This window comes from Melanerpes formicivorus, unplaced genomic scaffold (assembly GCF_026170545.1).
Source record: "Melanerpes formicivorus ecotype bairdi unplaced genomic scaffold, bMelFor1.0.p_v2 SCAF_3, whole genome shotgun sequence".
Taxonomy (NCBI): Eukaryota; Metazoa; Chordata; class Aves; order Piciformes; family Picidae; genus Melanerpes; species Melanerpes formicivorus.
The window spans coordinates 40,738,161-40,762,118 of NW_027142355.1; the positions used below are offsets into that span (position 1 = coordinate 40,738,161).

The window sequence follows — 23,958 nt, forward strand, 5'->3', positions numbered from 1 at the left end:
GTTGTGCTCTGTCACAAAAATTAATGTAATGCTCTCATCTGAAGTCAAAGTGGTGTTGGTTCAAGTCACTGCCAGTGCGTGGGGGAACAGAATGTTGGGAGTATGTTTGCAAGGGACTTTGCATAAGAGCAAAATGTGGCATCAGGCAGCTAAGTGAAGAGGGATGGAGACAAGGTGACAGGTGTCATTGCTTTTCTACACTGACCACAAGAAGATGACAGAGATCAGAAAGTCTATGGCCCCTGCCAGAGCCAGGCCCAGGTATTAGGACAGACAAAAAAGTTCCCCTGTGATACATGGTTGGTTTGCCAGAGTGAAGACATCAATGGCACAGGTAGCCCTACCAGAAGAGTATGGCTGAAGTAGGCTTGGTAGCAGGCTGAAGTAGGCTGAGTAGGCTTGGTCTGATAATCGGTTATTCTCTTCTTTAATGGCAAACTTAAAGGATTTCCCAAACTTCCCAAAAGATTTAAATTTGTAACACTTGTTGGCAATAGGCCTCTCAATGTCCTTGGCAGCATGGGAAACCTCAGACTTCATATGAGACATTCTTTATTATGGCAATTTTCAGCCAGATGTATGTACCAAGCTGCCCAAGTTTCCCCATGTGCAACTGGGAGACGAACCTGTTCAGAAAGTATTTTGTAGAAACAGTTGGCTCATTACCTCCTGCCTGAAGAAGAGGTCAAGGCACACTCTGGAGAGTGATGCTGAAATGTATGGACTGCTCATTCCCAAGAAAAGAGACAGATCAACTAAAAGTGAGGACAGAATTTATGATGAGCTTCAATATCCTGTTGAATTCTTCATCAGTGTGAAATGTCTCAGAGCAGGTGATATTTAGAAGAGATAGGATTCTTCTTCAAAGGAGATTAGGAGCCCAATTTCAGTGACTCAATGGGACTCAGGTGCAAATGCACACGTCTTGAAAGAGATGGAGCATCTTAAGTCCAGGAGACTTAACCACTTAGAGGATGTAAGTTTCTTTCCCAAGGCTTTTACAGTTTGACACGTTGTTGTGTTTTGCTGGTTGTATGCCCAAATTCTTATGCTCTTACCTCCCCCCTCCCCCCTTTTTTTTTTTAAGCCAGTGAATTTGGCTACTCTTTCTTTTCAGGTGTGTAATTTCATATGGCTCAATGTGACTTTATTCTCTGGGAAACAAACAAACTGCACTTTGGCTACGGCAACCCCATGCAGAGCTATAGGCTGGGGTCGGAGTGGCTGGAGAGCTCCCAAACAGAGAGGGACCTGGGGGTGCTGATTGACAGCCACCTGAATATGAGCCAGCAGTGTGCCCAGGTGGCCAAGAGGGCCAATGGCATCCTGGCCTGCATTAGGAATAGTGTGGCCAGCAGGAGCAGGGAGGTCATAGTGCCCCTGGACTCTGCTTTGGTTAGGCCGCACCTTGAGTCCTGTGTCCAGTTCTGGGCTCCTCAGTTTAAGAAGGACATCGAAACACTTGAACGTGTCCAGAGAAGGGCAACAAGGCTGGGGAGAGGCCTTGAGCACAGCCCTGTGAGGGGAGGCTGAGGGAGCTGGGGTTGTTTAGCCTGGAGAAGAGGAGGCTCAGGGGTGACCTTATTGCTGTCTACAACTACCTGAAAGGAGGTTGTAGCCAGGAAGGGGTTGGCCTCTTCTCCCAGGCAACCAGCACCAGAACAAGAGGACACAGTCTCAAGCTGCGCCAGGGGAGGTTTAGACTCGAGGTGAGGAGGAAGTTCTTCACCGAGCGAGTCATTCGTCATTGGAACGGGTTGCCCATGGAGGTGGTTGAGTCATCGACCCTGGAGGCGTTCAAGAGGAGATTGGACGTGGCACTTGGTGCCATGGTCTAGTCATGGGGTCTGTGTTGACAGGTTGGACTCGATGATCCTCGAGGTCCTTTCCAACCTAAGTTATACAGTGATACAGTGATACTGTGATACAAACAAACAAACAAAACCCAACTAAACAAAAAAACCAAGCCCCCAGTGCACTATCACAAACAGAAGAAGAGAAAAAAGCCAGGATTTGCTGATCAACTTTTTAAAGTACTCCTTGAGCCTCAAGGTCACGGGAGGGATTTTCAGAAGTGCTCAGCATTATTATAGCTCATTTGAATTTTACCCTTCACTTCAAAGTTCGTGATGTTAGCCCAGTATGAAAGCTTTTTAAAATCACCCTGCATTGATTTAAATCTCATAGGCAGCGGTTCTACTTTGCACTGACACCGCAGGTGTAAATCAGGAGCATGCCACACTCTCAGGACTTGCTTCAGCAGTTCGACCCAGGAATATGTCCTCCCCTGAGCAGGAAGCTAGGTATTCTGTCTGCAGTGGTTCAACTGTACAATTCCTTGACATTTCTTCCTGTTTCCACGAGGAACATTTTCTTGACCAGCTTTTCCCAGATGCTGGAACGTGTCCAGAGAAGGGCCACAAGGATGATCAGAGGGCTGGAGCACCTCTCCTATGAGGACAGACTGAAGGAGTTGGGGCTGTTCAGTCTGCAGAAGAGAAGGCTCCGAGGTGACCTCATTGTGGCCTTCCAGTATCTGAAGGGGGCTACAGGAAGGCTGGGGAGGGACTGCTCAGGATCTCAGGTAGTGATAGGACTAGGGGGAATGGAATGAAGCTGGAGGTGGGGAGATTCAGGCTAGATGTGAGGAGGGGTTCTTCACCATGAGAGTGGTGAAACCCTGGAATGGGTTGTCCAGGGAGGTGGTCGAGGCCCCATCCTTGGAGGTGTTTAGGACCAGGCTGGATGAGGCTCTGTCCAGCCTGATGTAGTGTGGGGTGTCCCTGCCCATGGCAGTGGGGTTGGAACTAGATGATCCTTGTGGTCCCTTCCAACCCTGAATGAAACTATGAAACTATGTCCAGGACTACATGGAGCTCAGCTGCCTTTCCACACAGGCTGCCCTGTGACATGGGGTCGGTACTAGAGCTTGGGTTTTCACAGTCACCGATGGAGCAGTTTTCCATACAAACACAATGGAGACCCTGCTTGTGAGACTTCCAAATGTGCCAGAGGTTTTGCTTTTCATTTTCTTTGTTGGTTGTTTTTTTCCCCTTTAGATTAGAATGTCTGCAACTTTCAGACTGTCTTTTATGTGTGGATATGGCAACACAGGGAGGGGCTTTCCAAGGACTGAAATGAAAGCAAAATCCCATCATGTAACCCACTGCTAGTTTGTCCAGCACACAAAAATACCTGTGGCATTTTGCACTTGAAGAGCCAGATCTTTTCTGCAGTTTTCATTGAATTCAGTTAGAGTTTTCTGCACACAGAGTAGAATTTTGTCCTGTCTTGAGATTCATAGTCTGCTTGGTAGGCCTGAGCCTGTGATCCATATAGAAGGGTAAAATGAGAGTGCTGGGGAAAACCAGAGGAAATATGAGAGATGGGAGGACAGGATGAAAGGCAGACCAGGAGACCACTTATAAAAAGTAGGAGAACAAGAGATAGTGTTATGACTAGAGAAATGCTTAGAGCTGATAATGGAAAGGAAACCATTTAATTGCAAACAATGAACTGGAGTCTACAAGTCTACAAGCTCCTGCCTCAAGGGAAAAGCCAGATTTTAGAGGCTTACCTGACACCTTCTGAAATCAAACACATTGAACTCTTAGAGCTGCTTGGGATCCAAGTCAGAGGTGTAAATAACTTTACAAATCTGGTCTTCTGGGCTCTCAAACCTTCTGTGTTGAGGAAATCTGTGCTTCAGAACTGGGATGCAGCTGATATGAATGAATGTAGTGTGGCAGAAAGAAATCCCACAGGCCAAATCTTGAGTGCCTCACTAGAGCAAGGGGAAGAAAATTTGCCCTTACAATGGTAAGGTAAAGACCATGGAAAAGTCTCAATGTGTTCCATGGTCAGTTTTGTAGATGTAACTTTTAGAGTGCAGTCTTTGGCTGTACTCTAAAATGGTTGTGCATCTGCTTTTAGATTATGGCTGTATCATGGAACAACATCTTCTACTACATTGATACTGTACCTTACACAGGTTTTTTAATGTGATCCTTCTCCTGCTAAGAAAGCCAGGAAAGTGTATTCAGATCCCCTAGCCTCTGGAATCTTCACATTAGGAAGGATGTTGTGCTTGTCCTGACTCATATTAAGAGTATTTTTGGAAAGTCAGTATGGCTAAATCCTTTCTGTGGATGTGGAAAAAGCAAAGCAAGAAGCTAAACACATTCAGAAAACTCTTGGTATTTATTTAAAGACTGTAAGGATTTAAGGCTCCTATCAAGTTGTGATTTACATTTGTAATCGTTACAAAGAATGTCTACACTCTCTTCTACTCCAAGTAGGTGAAGGTGACTGGAAGTCTACAAATCCTGGTAAGTGGAACATGGTCTTAGGGAACAACTTTTTTCTCTTTTTGTTGTTGAAGCAATCACTGGCAAGTTTGGGTTTATGACGCTTTATCAATAGAAACAATACTCTGCAAGGTGTAAGGTAGTATCTATGGTAATTGGGTAGTCAGCAATGACTTACACGTGGCCATTTAGAAAGTGAAACGTAGGATAGCTGAGTCCCACAAGAGGAACCCTTTGAAGAAGGAGAAGAGGTGGAGTGGATGCAATTCAGGGTATCCTGATATGATGCATCAGCTGTATTTGTAGAGGGATAATAGTATACAGATCCAGGAGAGGTCTTAAGAAGTCATCTTGCCCCTCCCGTTCCTCTTTATGCTTTCTGGAGGTTTTGTTGTTTAATCTTTTGTTAGAGATGACCGATACCAGTGACTCCAGCATCTCCAAAAGGTGTACCAGTGTACCAGCTTTTATCCTACTTTTCCCTTCAGATATGTTTTTAGTAATGTCTAGTCTGACTCCCTCACTGCAATGTAAATCTAACCCTTTCTGTTCTTGACTTCTGGATGAGAAGAAGCAGTTATTCCCTCCCCCCTTTTTCTCTGTCCAAAGGCTGTTAGTATGTCACTCCTCAGTCCTCTTGCTAGTCTAGATTAAGCATTCTCCAAATTTGTGATTGTTCTTAGTGTCCTCTGCTTTCTCATCAATCCAGCCTTGTGTTTCTTGAAGTGTGATCCTCAAAACTGGACATAGCTGTCCAACTGAGGCTTTCCCAGTGCTGAGTAGAGCAGAAGAATCATCTAATACATTTGAAATGCTTCATTCCCATTTATGGATCTCAGCCCTTTTTCTGTTTTTTCCCCCAGCAGCAGTCTGACAATTCTGACCCTCATTCAGCTAGCATGAATGTTGCAGCCTCCTGTACATCTTAGACACTGGCATTCCACTGTTCTTTATATCCCTTCCCTCTGATAATTACAGGGAATTCATTAATTTCCTGATTCACGTTGCCTCTCCTGAAGGTTTTTCCACCAAAGACAAGAACTGGCCCCATTTCTCAGTCTCACTGAGGTAGCCATTCTTTCTAGTCCTCACTTAAGCTGGCTTTGGGAAGGAGAAAAAGTTACTTTCATAAAGTAATTTCTGTCCTTTAAATAATCTTCTCAGTTAAGCTGGAGAGATGATCTTAAAAGGGCAAGGAACATATTGCAGGATGGAGGTATCCAGAAAATACAGGACAAACTATAAAACTTGAATAGATAGCTAACCTTAAGCCTTTCAATGAGGCTTCAAGCTCTGCTGTTTCCTTACCTAGCTGGTCATTAAATTTTATAGACACTGACTATTCCCTCTTGCAGAAAGAGCGTTTTCCCTCTTGCAGGAAAGTTGATAGTTGCTCATACAAAGATGAACCTTCATGGTACATTGCCATTCACTTCAAGTACTTTCCCAGGACAGCCTGTGTTGTGCATCTGCTATCTTCAGAAACTTGCCAGTTTGGGAAGGGGAATTTAAAGTGTGAGGACTTTGAAGTGCATGGAGTTTGCAATAAAGCCATTGATTGTCTTTACAAATCACTGTCCAGTACTTTATTCCCCCACATGTTTGTAGGACTCTCTGTATGAGAGAGGATATTACACAAGAGTGTGTGGGAAACTGGATTTTCCATGTTCTGTAACAGAAATATGGCATTACTGAAAGCAGTTAAGAGCCTCATTCTCTTTTCTATCTTTACAAGTCTGCTCCATAATCAATAATAGCAGCTCATAAGTGAGGACCATCATCACCGCCCGCGGGGATGTGATGTGTGTGAGATTCCACTCCCAGGTGTTGGATTCCTGGCTACCTGTAATTAGATGCATTGAAAGAAAGGACTTCTGAGTGTCTGGTGTTCCTGATACAATGATGGGTCCTGAGTGTCTGCATGCAGGAAATTATGTTACAAAAGGTCTTAGCCTTCTTCCAGTGATAGTGTATTGTGCAGTGCATTTTTAGGTGACCCTATAGGGTTAGTCAATCTGTCAAATAGATCTCTGCAGGGTCTGCTTTAGGAACTTTTGTGTGCATAAGTGACAAGGACTATCAATTTAATTCACATCCACTAAGAAGGACATTGAGAATCTTGAAGGTGTCCAGAGAAGGGCAACAAGGCTGGGGAGAGGCCCTGAGCACAGCCCTGTGAGGAGAGGCTGAGGGAGCTGGGTTGCTTAGCCTGGAGAAGAGGAGGCTCAGGGGAGACCTTATTGCTGTTTACAACTACCTGAAGGGTGGTTGTTGCCTGGAGGGGGTTGGTCTCTTCTCTTAAGCAACCAGCACCAGAACAAGAGGACACAGTCTCAAGCTGCACCAGGGGAAGTTTAGGCTGGAGGAGAGGAGAAAGTTCTTGACTAAGGGAGTTGTTCACCATTGGAATGTGCTGCCCAGGGAGGTGGTGGAGTCCCCATCCCTGGAGGTGTTCAAGAGGGGATTGGATGTGGCACTTGGTGCCATGGTCTAGTCATGAGGTCTGTGGTGACAGGTTGGACTGGATGATCTTTGAGGTCTCTTCCAACCTTGGTGGTTCTGTGATTTACATGAGCAGAAGTGTTTGCAAAACACTTGTAGAACTGGCTGCTTGTTCCTCATCCATCCAATGTCATACAGATGCTAACAAAACTTGTAGCAACAGAGAAGCTACATTTATACTTTGCTATGGAATATGCACTTTTCCTGCAGAACTGCAGGCTGGTTTTTTGTGAAAAAGTCCCTGTCCAGGCTCTGCACACGATGTCCACTACAAAAAGAAAGGAGTGCTACAGTTTCTTCCTGGGGACTTCTGAAGATTCATAGCTTCCAAGAGCAAGGATAATCTTTCCAGGGGTCAATAAAAACCATGTTTAATCATGTGACATGTCACACTTCATATAACATGACTTATTTTTTTGGTTAGCACTGACCATAAATTTCCATACTTAAGCAGACCCCTTTGCAATGCTGCCAGCTGCTCTATTTGGTCTCCCATTCCCTTTGCCTTTTCCAGCTAAACTGTAAATATCCCTTATGGAGATGAAGAGATGAAAAGGGAGCTCACTCATGTGTCTCTTGTCCCTCCAGCAAGCAGGACGGCTGGTACCACCAGAATTTCCAAGTAAATTGCATGAGGCTGTTAACATTTTAATAGGAGGCTGCATCATGTTATTGCATGTTTGGCAGATTAATGTAGTTTACACAAGTTCCCTAGAAAGCCAAATAAGCAGTTTCAACCAATGAAAAGCAACATACTTCATTATAGCTTATAATTTAGGTTTCTATTAAAACCTGTGACCTGTCATAGCATGACAGGCAGGTTGAACACATTTCTAAGCCTTTCCTCCTAGCATATCACTGATGTGGGAAGGACAACACAATAGCCCTTGCCCCTTGCAGGTAAAGTCACAAAATATGGGATATGGGTGTGCTGGAGCATGTCCAAAGAAGGGCCACAAGGATGATCAGAGGGCTGGAGCACCTCTCCTATGAGGACAGACTGAAGGAGTTGGGGCTGTTCAGTCTGCAGAAGAGAAGGCTCCCAGGTGACCTCATTGTGGCCTTCCAGGATCTGAAGGGGGCTACAGGAAGGCTGGGGAGGGACTGCTCAGGATCTCAGGTAGAGATAGGACTAGGGGGAATGGAATGAAGCTGGAGGTGGGGAGATTCAGGCTAGATGTGAGGAGGAGGTTCTTCACCATGAGAGTGGTGAAGCCCTGGAATGGGTTGTCCAGGGAGGTGGTTGAGGCCCCATCCCTGGAGGTGTTTAAGCCCAGGCTGGATGAGGCTCTGGCCAGCCTGATGTAGTGTGGGGTGTCCCTGCCCATGGCAGGGGGGTTGGAACTAGGTGATCCTTGTGGTCCCTTCCAACCCTGACTGATACTATGGTACTGTGATACTAAACTGTTCAACCTTGATGAAACTGTACACTTCTTTGCAAGAGATTGGGCTAACAGGGATTGCTGGTTTCATTCTGATGAACAAGTGTCTATGTTGTAATGCTGAGGAGAAGCCTCTTTGCTCTACCCATAAAATACATGTTAAACCAAACCAACTAGCATAATGTCAATGAATTGACAGTGAATACACAGAGGTGTCACACCTGACTAGTTTAGTCAGTTTTAGTTGATGGACTGACTCAACTCAGAGAAGTTTTGCACTGATACAACTGGAGATTACAAAAGGTAACATTACCACATCACAAAATCCTTCAGCTTTCCTTTTCCCAAAAGTTTGTCCAAATGCTTCATTAGCTTGGTTAGAGACACTTTAAATGTCTGAATAACAGCTTAGAACTCTAACCTACTTTTGCACCTTACTTTAGGTGTCAGGTCTTACCAGGTATCTACGTAGCCTGCAAAGCCCTGCTCTTGTTGTGTCTAGCACTGCAAAATACCTTCACACAGAATGCATGAGAAGTTACACTGGTCCTACAGTGGAACATTTTCGTATCCATCAGTGTCTGAAGGATTGACCTATTTGTCTTTACAAATGTGAGTGGAGTCTAGATTTTTAAAATCCCTCCTACAGCTAAGCCATTTTATTGATTGAGAATTAAACACCCCCTCTGATGTTTTCTACTCAGGCACGCTACGGAAAGCAAACTGACTTAGGCATTATCTGGAGAAAAAGAGTTGTGCCAGGGGATATTTAGGTTACATACTAGTAAAATTTTCTTTACTGAAAGACTGGTCATGCATTGGAACACTGTCCAGGGAAATGACAGAGTCACCATCCATGGAAGTGTTCAAAAAACATGTAGACGTGGCACTTTGGCACATGGTTCAAGGGAGGTGATTCTCCCCCTCTACTCAGCTCTGGTGAGACCCCACCTGGAGTACTGCCTCCAGTTCGGGAGCCCCTATTACAAGAGGGATCTGGAGGTGCTGGAAGGTGTCCAGAGAAGGGCCACGAGGATGATCAGAGGGCTGGAGCACTTCTCCTATGAGGACAGACTGAAGGAGTTGGGGCTGTTCAGTCTGCAGAAGAGAAGGCTCTGAGGTGACCTAATTGTGGCCTTCCAGTATCTGAAGGGGGCTACAGGAAGGCTGGGGAGGGACTTCTCAGGATCTCAGGGAGTGATAGGACTAGGGTGAATGGAATGAAGCTGGAGGTGGGGAGATTCAGGCTAGATGTGAGGAGGAAGTTCTTCCCCATGAGAGTGGTGAAGCCCTGGAATGGGTTGTCCAGGAAGGTGGTTGAGGCCCTGTCCCTGGGGGTGTTTAAGCCCAGGCTGGCTGAGGCTCTGGCCAGGCTGATGTAGTGTGGGGTGTCCCTGCCCATGGCAGGGGGTTGGAACTAGATGATCCTTGTGGTCCCTTCCAACCCTGACTGATACTATGATACTATGGTTCAGTGGGAACAGCGATGTTGGGTTGATGGTAGGACTTGATGATCTTAGAGGTCTTTTCCAACCTTAATGATTCTATGAAACTAGCTTCCTGATTTTACCTGTTCAAGCCATATGCAGACACCAAACAAATGCAGTCCGTTACCGCAGCTAATGCTACTAATTCTAATAAGGCTTTTCTAAAATATATTCTTTAATTATAAGGTTAAGGGGAAAAAAATAATTAGTCTTTATTCAGAGTTTTGGCAAGCTGAAAATATTCTATCATGAATCATCATGGGATTTTTAATGTAAGAAATTGTCCTGTGTTTGGACAGACTGTACTCAAAAAGTTTGACAAAAATGGGTATGTTGTTTTGAACTCCCAGTATGTTATCTCTCAAAACAGTTTTAACTACAATATAGTTGATGTAAGTTAGTTTTGGTGCATCTTGGTGTCTTAATTAGTTTTGAGATTAATTTAATTAGCTGTTAAAATTGGCACCCAAGCACATCTGGAGCACAGCGATGTTTTAAATACTGACTCATCATTTAGGGTGAGTCTCAATGTAATATTTTAGTGCAGCTTAAATAAAATATCAGCATTCAATCATGCCAGGAATGGGAGTACATATGCACCAAGGTTCTTGTCCTGAGCGCTCCATCAGCTAACTGCTTGTTAAAACCTGCCCTGAATTTTGACTGTCATCAGTAAAATTACTGGGCATTATTTCTAGCTTCCAACCCTACTCCAGCCATGCGTCAAGACAACAGTAAATCTAACTGTGCAGCTCCTATTACTGCATCAAAAATACTGCACCTACATGGCAAAACACTGACTTCAGATAAATCTGTGCTGCTTGTTTAAACATATTTTAAAAGTGGACAGCAGCCTTGACGCTAGATCAGGTTGTGTCTGTCCTTAGCACCTGAAGCCAAGTCACAGAAGGGACATAACCATGAAGGTGATGCATTGCTGTCCACACCTGATCTAGACCACATCTACGCTGCAGTGTGACCCAGTGGCACATGCATCTGTTATTGACAGACAAGGAATTGTGTCTTCGCATGGTTGAAGTGGATTATCCAGTTGAGCCAACCTTCCTGTAACGGTTTGAAGTAAGTCTTGCTGCTGTTACTTAGTAATTAACATGAAGCCATGCTTCTTTGTTGCCACCCCTCTGCAGCAAGTTTAGGAAGAAGTTCTATACAGAGAGAGTGATTGCCCATTGGAATGGGCTGCCCAGGGAGGTGGTGGAGTCATCATCACTGGAGGTGTTCAGGAGGAGACTTGATGGGGTGCTTGGTGCCATGGGTTAGCTGTTTGGGTGGGTTGGATTGGTTGATGGGTTGGACGCGATGATCTTGAAGGTCTCTTCCAACCTGGTTTGGTTTATTCTAAATAATGGTTATGGTTTATTCATAGGAAGGACAAAAATGACTGTATGGAAAATTGCATTATAGTGTGACATTAAATGTTTATTCTAAAAGTTTGAGTGGTTTCAGGGACCAAGCGTCCCACGCCTCTCATCACTTTTCCCCTTTAGCTGCTGCAACTCGCTGTTTGGGTGCTTATGCTCTCAGGTGCGGACTGGAAAACAGAAATATTTAGCTCCCTTGAAAGTACTTTGCTATTTAACCTGGCTCAGGTTTGACATCCTGGTTTGAGGTGCGAGGACACCAGCCGTGGTTTCAGCACAGCCCAGGGGGACAGCAGCTTCCGGTGAGGAGCAAGCACCACGAAGTAGTGGGTGAGAGGAACAATTTGAACGCGATGCACTGTCGAGTGGAAAGTAACCCTCCCTGACACCAGGCTGCCTATTGCCTGAAGTTGCCTTTTGAACTAGGTGAAACCACTTTGCTGGGAGAAGTTTTTTAGGGGACGGTAGGGGGTCCTCCGGGGGGGACAGGGTCTCGCAGCCGCCCAGGAGGTGGGCAGGGGTCTCTCACCGTCTTCATCAATGACCGGCCGCCGGGCAAGCCCTGCAGCGGCAGCCGCCACCAGCCTGCAGCGGGACGGGGCGAAGAACGGCTGCCCAGCCTGGCAGCTAATCCCGTGCCGGCCGGGGCAGGAAAGGGAAGCGCAAATCCAGCAACGGGAGAGGGGAAGAAAGGGAGAAGCAAAGTGGGAGTGCGCGGAGAAGATGGCGAGCGGGGAGGGGTGTGAAGGACTGGAAAAAAACTTCTCTCTCCTCAGCCGCTAGGACCCGTCTGCTTTCGAGCTGCGGGGGAATCCCTTCCCCTGCCCCTTCTCCAGAGCTGCCCAAAGCCCTACGGGGAGAGACGGGCTACCCCGCCACCCCGAGAGCAGCAACGGCAGCCCCGGGGCAGTGAGGGTGCAGCGGGAGGTGGCGTCCGCTCGCCTCGCCCCGCGCCGCGGCCCCGCCCCCTCCCCGCGCGCCCTCGCTTTGGGACTCGTCGGCACTTTGTTTGTTCTCGCGCCTGCCGCGGCGGCGGCGCGGCCGAGGCGCATGCGCGGGCCGCAAGCCTTCACTGCCCCAGCTCCTCCCTTCGCTCCCTCCCCGTTTCCCTCCTTTCCTCCCTCCCTCCCTGCAGCCGCCCCCCCCCCCCCCCGCCACTACTCACTCCCTGCCCCACCCCCACCCCGCTCCATCCGGGCACCGCCGAATTAGCATTGACAGCCGAGGCACAACTTTTTTCCTCAGGCAAAGTGAAATCAAGGCGCGCACTCCCAGGAAATATAGTCCCTCCCGTTTTCAGCCCTTTGCCGTCCCCATTGGCGGGGGCGGCGGGGCGGCGGGAGGCGGTGGAGCGGCTGCGGGGCGGAGCGGGGGCGGTGTAGGTGGTGGTGGTGGTGGGGGTGAGGACGGGACGCGGGGGGCGAGCGGGCGGGGGCGCGGGGGGAGGGGCCCCCCCCCACTTTGGCGGAAAGTGAGTGATGAGTCTGTGTCCCCAGCAAAGAGGCAAAGAACTTGCTTTGCAGCCTGAGTAGTTGTTTCTTCCGATTGTTGTTGTCTCTCTTTTTTTTTCTCTTTTTTTAATTAGTATTATTCTTGCTGGCACTCCTTTTTTTTTTTTTTTATTTTTTTTCCTCTGGCTTTAAAAAAATTCTTCTTATTACTTTTTTTTTTCATATTTTTGTTGGTTTTGTTGGGTTTTGTGTTTTTTTTTGGTTGTTTTTTTTTTTTCTCCTGTGGAGGGAGGGGTGGCTGCCTGGCTGGCGGGGCAGTTGGAAAAAGAGCGAGCAAGAGAGAGGAAAAAAAAAAGGAAAAAAAAAAAAAAAGGAAAAAAAAGAAAAAGAACAAGAAAAAAAAGAACAAGGAAAAAAAAAGAACAAGAAAAAAAAAGAACAAGGAAAAAAAAAAACAAGAAAAAAAAAAAACCAAACCAAAACAACCAAACAAACAAGGAAAAAAAAAAAGAACAAAAAAAAAAGGAACAAAACAAAACAAAACAAGCAAGCCAAACAAAACCAAACCAAAAACCAAACCAAACAAACAAAACAAAAAACTTCACTCGGACCTGAAAGTGGCAGGAAAAGTGCCTGGCAAGTTGCAGGGATGGAGCTACACAGCTTGCAAGAGGCGTTAAAAGTGGAAATCCAATGTCATCAGGTAAAAAAATAATAAAATAATAAGCAAAAAGAAAAAAAAAAAATTGCTCTTCTATCCCCGGCGCTTTTTAGAGGGAGAGGAGGATCGGAAGGGAGCCAATGTTGCATGCTTATCAAGTAGCCTTTGCTTCTTGTCGCAGGGTCTATCGATCAGGGGAAGGGGGGAGAGGGGCCGGGGCCGTGTCGGGGGAGAGCGGGGCCGCGGTGGGGGCTCCCCGCCGGGCCCCCCGCGGCCCCCCCGCGGCAATGGCGAGCACTTCGCCAAAGTAGTTTTGCGTCTTGTTGGGCTGAGTTTTTTTTTGTGTGGATGTGTGTGTCGCGGAGATGCGGAGTTACCGTTGCGGTCGGTGCTTGCGTGAGCCTGCGAGTGTGTGTGCGTGTTTGTGTGTACCCGTGAGTGTGAGTGAGTGTGCGCGAGTGTGTGTGTGTGTGTGTTGGAGAGATTAGGACGAGACTTGAATATTTATGAGCTTTGCTTGAAACTGACTCGCAGTGTTTACTTGCCTCTTTGTTCCTCACCCCCCTCCCTCCCCCGTCCGCACACATACATACATTTAAAAAAAATCCATTAAACTTGAAACAGTTTCTAATTCCTCCCTTTTTTGGGGGGGGGGTGAATTTTTTTTTTTATTATTATTTTTTATTTATTTATTTTTTTTTTTAGAAACTAGTTGCACAGATGAAGCAAGATCCACAGGTAAATGCAGATTCTTTTTTTTTCTCCTCTTCTTCAGTATTTTATCCTTGCTGTAATAAGCGCACTTGTGCTGGGACAGCAGGATGAGAAACTTTATCAGTAAGAGATCTCATTTTGTAGTCTGCACTGAGCTTTCTTACTGAGGAGGGTGTTTTGTGTGTGCATGCTTGCGTACGGCTTCGGTGGAACGGTTTTGCCTTTGAACGATTTCTAGATCGCAAGTTTATTCATTACAGGGGTTAGTTTACACTTTGCCTTTAATACGCGTCTTGTTGCCGTTTTTGCAGAACGGGGATCTTAAGAAACAAATCCATGAAAGGCAATCAAGAATAGCAGCTCTTAATGAGAAACAAGTAAGGAACAGATCGATTCAGTTGTGTTTGGTTTTTCTTCTTGTTTTTTTTTTACAATGCCCTATCTAAACATCCGAAAAGTGTCTGCGTTAGCTGAAAAAATGCCGACAGCGGGGAATATAACCATCCATTTTCCTAAGCGTGAAGTAAGAAAATGCATGTTTTCAAAATGAGGTTGTGTTCTAGCATGTCTTGCTGGGGGAAAGAATGATGTTGGTACTACTAGCAAAAAGATCAGCAGTAGTTAAAACGTAAAAAAGAAAAAAAAATAATAAAAAATGAGGCGTCCATTTTGAGTTGGTCGACATGTTTTAGGAATATGGAAAATTCTCCTGTCTTGGGCTACTTTGTGCACTTCCGTGTAATGTGCAGAGCAAGAGTTGGGAGGGAGGAGGCTGGAGCATAGTTCGGAGCCATTTCTGGGTTTGATTACAAAACTGATTTTTTTATTGATCACTTTATTTTATTTTTTTTCTTATGCCTTCCCCCCCCCCCTTCTCCCCCCTTTCCCCCCCCCCCTCCCCCCTCCACACTTGCCTTTCTCTTCTCTTGGTTTGATCTGACGTGTTAGATTTTGATTCGAGTTCACTTAGGCACTTTCACTTTTTCCCCCATTCTAAAAATACGAATAAAAACAGATTAATCTGTTCCAGCGGCTGGGGGGGGGGGCGGTGGGGGTGGGGGAAAAAGCAAGCCAACAAAAAACCGGAGGACGGGAACAAAACAAACCAGAAATCTTCCTTCCTCCTCCCTCCCCTCTTTGCCCTCCCCAAACTTTCTCATCTTTCTTTTTTTTGTACCGAGTGACCCCCCACGGGCCCGCCGCTCCGCCCGTGACCCGCCCCCCACCCCCACGGGAGGAAAGTTGCGGGGCTCGCCGGGGGGCGGCGAGCGCTCAGCACCGTGGACAGCGGCCGCGCCGCCGCCGGGCGCGCACTCGAGGCCGCTCACTCACACTCACCCAACTCTCAGCACCGACACCCCCCAGGGGCCCAGTCCCCACTTTCAGGACTTGTAGTGCAGGAAGGACTTCCTGTGCAGTTGACAAACCCGGCAGGAGATCTGCCGTCTTCAGCCCCTTTCCTTCAGAGGTGAACTTTCCCTCTCCAGACCACTCTGGCTCTCACAGCCCCCCTCACCCCCCACCCTCCACCTCCCCCGGGGTGCGGCGCGGCTGTGCTGAGATTCTCCTTCCCGGCCTCCGGCTCCGGCTCTCGGCCCCGCCGGCGGCGAGATACGAGCGTGTTTTCTCCGGAATGCAGCAGCCCTTTCAGCACCGGGGACAGCGCCTGCGAGGCGGTGGGGCTGCCAGCCCCAAACCGCCGTACCCTCCTCCCTCCTCCCCCCAGGCCACGGACCTCCGGGGGAGAGGGGCCACGTGTGCCGTTCCAACCCTTCCCCGTTTTCTTCTTCTTCTTTTTCTTTTTCTTTTAATTCTGTTTTTTTGGGGGGTGGGGGGGAGGGGGTGGTGGTGTCTGTGTGTGTGGTTTGTTTGTTTGTTTGTTTGTTTGTTTGTCTGCCCGGAGTTGTGGTTGAAGTTGAAAAGTGATCTGCGTGTATATAATCTGTGCACATAGGTGATGGTGGTTATATGCCACCCTTTTCCTCCCAGTTTATTGTAATCAGAATTTGTCAGCACTCTCAATTTGGTAGTGGAAGCTTCCATTTTGTGAGGAAGGGGTGTTGGTTTCTTCTAACATGGAGAAAAGTCTGCAGAGTTTGAAGGTGGGGGATGGGGCCCCATTCATGCTGAACATTACCATTTTGATTGCTTTGATGCCATTTTTGGAGGGGGGAGGGGATAGAATACCCTACTCAGCAGAGCACAAAGATGTTTAATCACTGTATAGAATCAAATCAGATACTTTCTTTTTTAAAGCAAATCTGACACTACATGAGAGCTAAGGGCTGTTTGTTGGTCTTTTTTTTCCTTCTTCTTCAGTGTAAAACAGCAAGTTGTTGACTCTAATACCACTACACCCAGCAGAAGATGTTTGTTTTTTTTCTTTTAAACAATGCATCTTTATGTGTTCTTTTCTTCAATATGGAAATAGTTTTACTGTTCCAAGTGGGTATTTAGAGCATACATTTGATCGTTTGCCCCTGTATGGTAGCAACTACATCAAGGCTGTTTAAATTTTTATGATGATAGTAAATGAGAAGCTGTTTATTATGTGTCATGCTGGAATTTAGATAAAGCCGAGAGACACAACTGAAAATACAGCCTGAATGTTCTGATTCAGCTCAGGGAAAAAGGGTTTTGCTAAGCCTGTGCTTTGTATATTATCCAAACTAACTAGCAGTCATCGTGTATTTGTGACGACCTTCACATTATCTGGTAAATAAATCTGTGAACTATGAAGTAATTGAAGCACAAGGTACCAAAATTCTGTAAACAGCAAATTTTGTCCGAGTAGTAAAAGTGCTATTTTTAGCTAAAAGCCTAGAATTTTTATTTTTGCTGATTTCAACATCATATGCAACAAGAGCTTATAAATAGAAGACTAGCTGGTGATGTGATGTCCTTTTGCTTCAGGCTGCCACCTCTGGAGGTCTAAGCTGAGATCTTTCTTGGGTCACAAGTGAAATGAGTTTGGAGGTCTTAGCCTTTGACCAAGTCACAAAACTACCGTGTAACTTTGCAGACTTGCTGTAATTAGGAGTTGCTCCATAGGTAATGGCTTAGACATGAGCTATTGGTCCCTGGGGGTTTAAGGAAGGTGCACTGAAGGCTACCGAGACAATGGACAGGCCAATGCTGGAGCTGTTTAGTAATTCCAAGCTCTCGTTTTTGTGGCTGTACCAAAACACTGATGTAAACTTCAGTAGACAGCGTAAGCAGGGGGGTTATTTTTACATATGTATTTGTGTTCTCTCCCTACTTGCTGCCATACCACCTCCCTCCCTCCCTCCTTGCACCACCCCCCTCCTCCCCCAGGTTTGTTTAGGCACAACAAATTCATAATTCAATAATGTATACTTTTGAGTGTGCATGCACTGAATACAAAAGATGCTAAAATTGCATTTCAATTAAACTGCACATGTGGATGATGAAACAGACAGTAAAATGAATGGATGATCGCATCATCCACATCTGTTAGAAATATGGCAGGAATGAGCATTATCTTTCAGTATCCCTATTCATCAGTTTTCCATCATAGCCATTGGCATTTCTGGCAACATTTCCTTTTCTTGAAAATTACAAATAAAGGCAGAAAGAGCTGAGTGGCGAACTCAACTTTTGGTGCACGAGGTAAATGCGTGAAGGAGACTTTTAGGTACAGCTGGATTTTAAGTTGAAACCTAATTAAGGGTCTCTGACCAGTCACTTAGGTTTCTTTCATGTTGGTGGTTTAGAGAAATATGGAATTAAGTGGAGTTTCACTATTTTCTTCAGTATTTTCAAGTCAGTAGCGTAGAACCATCACTTTTCATTACTGAAATGGTGTGGCTTTGGTCAGTACTCAGTTTGGCATCTGACTCAGAAAAACAAAAGTTAGACTTTTGTTGGAAGTGTATCTTTCATTTTGATGAATTGTAATAGCATTTGAGAGTGGGTTACCTCTTCTTTAACAAGATATGATGTGTGAAGACTCCATTAGTTGGTCCAGTGGTTTTACACCTTCAATCTACAGCACATGCAGAGCAGCGGTAACATTTTAATCTAAATTGTCAAGCAACAAGCATTTATATGTAAATAAAAGAGCTATCATAAGAGCCAGCACTGGCCTTAAAAGCACACCAGAGGTGCTCTGCTGCATGTGTTTCTTGCTTTCTTTATATCCTTCAAGAGTCATTAAGGATCTTTTAATTTCAGAAAGTTGTCTTTTAATAATTAACCGCTCAAGATGAGCAAAACCCCAAACCTTTAACCTCTAGAACCTCTAGTTGGAAGTTGCTAGTTACTTACATAAGTATTAGGTGGTAACCCAGGTCTTAAAAATGAACAGTGAGTACGTGTGGGCCGCTCTGTTTTCAACTGTGATGAACTCTGAATTCAGACAGGCTGTCCTGGAGCGCAGTAATAAAAATACCTCTTCCTGAAAGACATTATGTAGATGCCATTCACTTGTGCACCACCTCATTTCTTTACCACAATTTACTATCTATGCAGAAAATCAACATTACTTTCAGGCAGATTTTCCCCAGCCTGTGCTACCGCTGGCCTCTGTTTGTGTGTAGTGTATCTGAAATTAAATTGCTGACTGTATTTTGCCTGTGGTGATCACCAGCAAAACCTCTGTGCGGAAGGCGGTTAGGCTTACCATTTGGGTACAGTTCTTCTGCAAGTTGTTGGAAACGCTTTAGTTCGAGATGCCTGGTTTTACTGATCTTGTATCTTTGTGTTGGGAGAAAGGAGGAAGTGGGGTTTTTCGGTTGGTTGAAATTCAAGCCGCACCGCGCCTAGAAATGGCAGCGTTGTTTACACATGTTAAAGGGGAAATTATTGACATTTGCCAAAGCTCAGTATTTCATATGGCTGGGTACTTGCAAAATTGTTGAAGTAAAATAAGGGTCATAAGCTTCAGTGAAAACAGCTAAAACCCAAAAGGCATTTCCCAATCAAGTTGAACCGAATGTCAAACTCTGTCCCAGGGTGCGCACAGCACTCCTGTTTGTTGTGACAAGAACTGCATCTACGTACGATGGGTGGAAGTCAAGGGAGACAGGGTGATGAGCTCCTACGTGAAGTATTAACTTTTCAGGCGCTGCATTGAGTCTTTAAACACAAAGACAACGTGTAATACATACAATGCTTGACTTTGCAGTTCTTCCACACTTTAAGGTACTGCTGACTTTGCTGGGAAACCTGAACAGCTGCAGAATCAAATGAAACTACTGTATCAAAGTAAAAAGTGGTTCTAGATTGTAATTCAGGAAGCTTCCATTATTATTATTATTTGGCTTATTGGTTGCTTTGCCATCTGTAGAAAAAGTGACAAAACTAGGGCAGGATTTACCTTCAGCTCCCTGTAGGTGAAACTTGGAAATGGTGGTGGTGGTGATCCTAGTGTTCTGTTTGTCCTTTCAGTAATACCATATTGAGATTCCCTGTTCATATTGGGTAAAAAAAGGATAGTAAAGGACATTTTCATGGAGGTGAAACACAATGGAAGTATGTGTATTTGTGGCTTTCTGCCTTCCATTAGGTTGCCCTGATAAGGTTTGTGGAAATTTCACATCCGTAATAAAACTGTGTACTGGAGGGGGTTAGAGCCACCTTTTGTTTGATAGCTGCTTGACTGGCATGTGAAATGCTATTTCATTCTAGCATTTTTCTTTGACTACACTTTTCTGTACTTGTACAGTACAGCTCTTGGCAGGGCTAAGAGTTGAAAAGTGAACGTTACATTCATTCTAACCATTTTAAAGAGTTCACTTTGATATTTTAGCCATTTAAAACACCTGCTGTCAGAACAGTACAATTGATTTCAATTAACTTTGAATTTCTTCAATAAGATGACTCTTATAATAACTCCAGTAATCCCATGATGCCTCATTAGAGGAGCTGGCTATGATGATTATCCCTGTGATTTAGCAATTTTTTCCTTACAATGCCTTTGTCTATTCAGGAAAAGGAATTATGCCAACAATACTACTTGCTACCTGTTATACATTGTAACATAGCTAATTTATATGTGCAGCAAACAGGTATTTGTTCAGATGTGTGCGATACTTTGGTAGGGAGACCCTTTCAAAGCAACTTTAGATCTATATCTGAACATAGATCAATAAAGTTCTATATCTATAGATCTATAGAGATCTATATCTATAGATCTAACTCCTCTTGGAGTTAGAATTTGTTTTGATTTTTATTAGTAGATGCTCAGTCATTTAAAAGTGGCCATTCTGCAGCAGTCTTTGTCTAAAGCTCTGGTCTAATGGAACGGATTCTGCACTGGTTCATGCCACGTTGTGCCGCTCATCCAGAGCAGTGTGCCATGTCAGATGTTTACACCAGTTTGCCTTGTTTCAGGGTCTGGTCCATGGACTCATTCTCCTTGTGGAAGAAAAGGGGAATATGTCTGTAAATGTTTCCTTTCCATAGCACGATGCCAGAGAAGGGGTTTGGAATGGTGATTTTAAAGCACATTTCCAATGGGATACGACATCACTCTGAACACTTCTGGTATGTTCAAGTAGAGAAAATCCCTTTTCATCTCATTCCAGATTTGATTTTCAAGTTGAAAGCATGAAGGCGTATAAAAGCACGTTAATACAGTTACTTTTAACTTTTCCCTCTATGCCTTTCTCTTTGTGATCAAAGATAAAATATGCAGTATTTTTCTACTTGATTATGAGATGATACCTCCCTCTCCTCTCCGCTCCCCCAAAACAAAATCTGAAGCATCAACACAATTTCTAATCAATAGAGTTAAAGGGTGAAAGTTTGCAGATCAATAAGACAAGGCCGTGGTAAACGGTGTCCGTATGGCCACGATGTCAAAGAGGGCAATTTGTACACGCAGAGTAGTTGGAGGGAAAGGAAGTGCGAAAATGGGCTGCAAGTTTAAGATAAGAACAAAGAAGAACAAAAAAAGAGAACTGGACTAATTGAAATGCAAATTTGTCTTTCTGCCATTAAAATAGACAGTTATTTCAACCTAGCAGACTCATATTTGGTCTATCCAATCCTTGTTGTTGGATCACCTCAAACACACTTCCCTTCTCTGCGTGATTATAAACGTATGCGTATCTTTGCGGTTGTTTTTGTTTTTGAGTTAAGGCAGTACTACTTTTTTTTTGGTTTGGAAAGGTTCTTCTTGAACCAAAATGCGCTTCCTTAGACATGCTTTCTCCCCACCTCCCCTCCTCTTTTTTGAATCAGCTACTTATTGTTATGTAGTAGCAATTTCCAGAGTGTCATATGAAATTGCTGATGTGGCTTAGTTCTAGCTACAAACTGCAACTGCCAATAGTAAGCATCTATTGAAATCTAATATGTACCACAGGGCTTTTTTTCTTTTCCTTTTCTTCTTTCTTTTTCTTTGCACACATACAGGCAGATCCTTCTGGTTAATGCAGAGAGACAGTGGAAAAATGGGAGGATGGGTTCCCTTTTTTTAACCTACAGAGGAGTTAAATATATGCCTGAGTTTAAACTGAAAAAATGACCCTTCTGTTTTTAATGAAAGTAAACCAGAGAGTTTATCTTAAAATATAACTGCAGTAAAATCCAAACAATAAGTATCTGGGAACTCTGTAGATGTGATGGGTAGTGTTGGTTTGAGTTCTTGACAGACAGTCTTATTGTCATTGAAATTTAGTCCAAAAATCCTGGGCATGGAATCTGCTCACCTGAAAGTTTTGTCTGATTGCTTGCATTTAAGCCACAGAAGCATAGAACTGGTCCTGGAACAGAAGTTAATTCTATGTAGTGTGTAGGTAATTTTCCTTTCCACATTGATTTAATTTGATTATGTTGATAATCTGTGATTTAGCTTTCCTCTTATCCAGAGAGAAGGATGGAGTAGCCTCTCTGCACAAACTCAGCTATTGATGGCAAGTCTTGAAAGGTTACAGAAAGTGAAAATGTGTATTACATTTTGATTAACATGAGTCAAGAGAGAATCACTGATACTTTTGACATGCAGCAGAGATTAAGTTGCATTTTATGTAATTTTCCATTTTTCTGAAGGGCTTTGAATCAGCTAAAAATTGCCTAAAGATTTATTGGGGAATCAAAGATTTTCTGAGAACGAGGAAGGCGAGAGAAGTGTCCATTCTCAGCAGTGCACAGACTTGAATATTTCTGTGTATAAATGTGCTGCTTGTGCGTGTGTATGTGTTTGGGTGTAAGCATAAGGTCTTTCTCTTTGATATCATTCAGGCAGAAAGCCAATATGCGCATGTAAATGAGCCTGAAAATGTAATTAAAAATATATACATACTGGGGACTGTGATACAGAATTTAATATGGGATGCAGCTTACAAAGTGACAAGTAACATTTCCTATATAATCACCGATACTAGCTCTCATCTGTGATTTTTGTACCTCTTGTGTTATTAAGTGCTGAAGAGATAAATGCTGAAATTATTTCTTCAGATGTGATTTCACCACAAGGAATGGACAAAGCGTGCGCTGCCCATTCTTTCCCCTTCAGCCAAAACAAAAGCCAAAATACGCCCACCGTGGAAATGTTACTACAAGGACTAGAAGTGTTTTATATAAGGTCACGTAAAGACCTCTTTGATAACTATCTCTCCTGGCAATAAAATGGGACAAAAGAGACTTACTTGTGTTCCTAATATATTAAGATCGAGGAAATCCTACAAATCGTTAACACACATCCAAGAACTTATCTGCAGGTGGAAGAAGGTAAATATTGCTGGGTGAATGACATAAACAATCTTGGCCTTTATTTCAGTGCAGATAACAAAAGGCTTGCACAATAAAAGCTTATATGAGAGGCATCTTGGAGGCTCAAACTTTTGTCATGAGGCAGTTTTCTTTGCCTGAAAGTATTTCCTAAAAGTTAGGTTAGAGCGATGGGTCCAGCAGCTGACATTTCTGCTCTCCAGCTTGGGGAGAAGATGCCAGGAAAAGCTTTATTTTGCTTTTAAAAACAGAAGTGAAATCCAGATGCATTTCCACCAACAGCTCCATAGCCCATAAATTTATACAACCTAAGCCAGTGCCTTATTTACGTTATTTTATTAACATTCTTTGCTGAGTGGGCTTGAATGGAGCACACAATCTCTCATATAGAGGATCTAATTATAAACACAAGGGACAGAACCAAATAAGCAGTCTTTAAAGGGAAAAGAGTCTGGCAGCTTTGTTTAAAGTGTCCTTTAATGAACTTCTTTAGCAGCTTGTATCTTAGCAACACATTTTATTACATACCAGTGCGGGAGAAGCAGTTTGCAGATGGAGTTGCACACAGTAATTTATTTCCACCCCCCTCCTTTTTTTTTTTACCTCCCCCCTCGCTTTTTTTCTCCCCCCCCCCCCCCCCCCCCCCCATTTCTCTGTGGTGACTCAACTGGAATGTGCAGAGTAGCTTTTCTAACACTGATAGCTCACTCGAAATCCCTGATTGGTTCATTTGTATCTGTTCTGTTTTGTTAGTTGATGAAAAAGGCGTTTAGTATGGTAGATGCATCGTGGTTTTGCTTGCTCTTAGAAATTCAGATATGACTGTTCTGAATAGGCATGGATTTAAATTAAAAACAACCCAAGCTTCTTCCTGACACACTTTTTTTCCCTTGTGTGTGTTCCGCTCAGCACTAGTCCTTGTTGCACACAGATGAGTTTCCAGATTTGTAGGTTATTTACTCTCTGCTCGTAGATGGGGTTGCTTTAATCTATCATCTTTCGCTCCTCTAAAACTGACTGGGATATAGGAGCAGCAAGAAAGAACATTTGCCATCTTCCCTCCCTCCCCCCTCCCCCCCCCCCTTCCTTCTTAGATAATACCTGGCATTTAAACTGCAAATATATAAATAAATAACTGTGGGTTTAAAACCAGTTGAAATACTGCACTACTCTCACTCCTTCAAATGACCTATAGTGCTTATCTTGGTTGAAAGAAATACTTCTTGTTCCCTCCATTACTAATTGCAGACCAAGTTCTGCTTGCATGGTTTGAGTGCAAAAGCCTGTGAGTAGCTTTTTTTTTTCAATGGGGACTGTTGACAAATGTGGTACCAGCACATAGGCAGTAGAACCTAGACTTCATTATTTTTTCTCA

The 23,958-nt window shown here is 44.3% G+C and overlaps 1 protein-coding gene across 6 annotated transcripts in view; it reads left to right on the forward strand.

Moving 5' to 3' along the window:
• The first annotated feature begins 12,503 nt into the window (after positions 1–12,503).
• The window catches only part of PHF21B (PHD finger protein 21B), a 207,957-nt gene continuing 196,502 nt past the window's right edge, over positions 12,504–23,958 (forward strand). For 3 of the 6 annotated variants that reach the window (XM_068170673.1, XM_068170678.1, XM_068170685.1), the window contains exons 1-3: positions 12,504–13,214; positions 13,878–13,910; positions 14,198–14,263. In XM_068170673.1, the coding sequence (XP_068026774.1) occupies positions 13,161–13,214; positions 13,878–13,910; positions 14,198–14,263 (153 nt within the window). In that variant the 5' untranslated portion in view covers positions 12,504–13,160. The remainder of the gene's footprint in view (positions 13,215–13,877; positions 13,911–14,197; positions 14,264–23,958) is intronic. The other 3 variants (XM_068170674.1, XM_068170686.1, XM_068170680.1) reach the window with 2 other exon arrangements.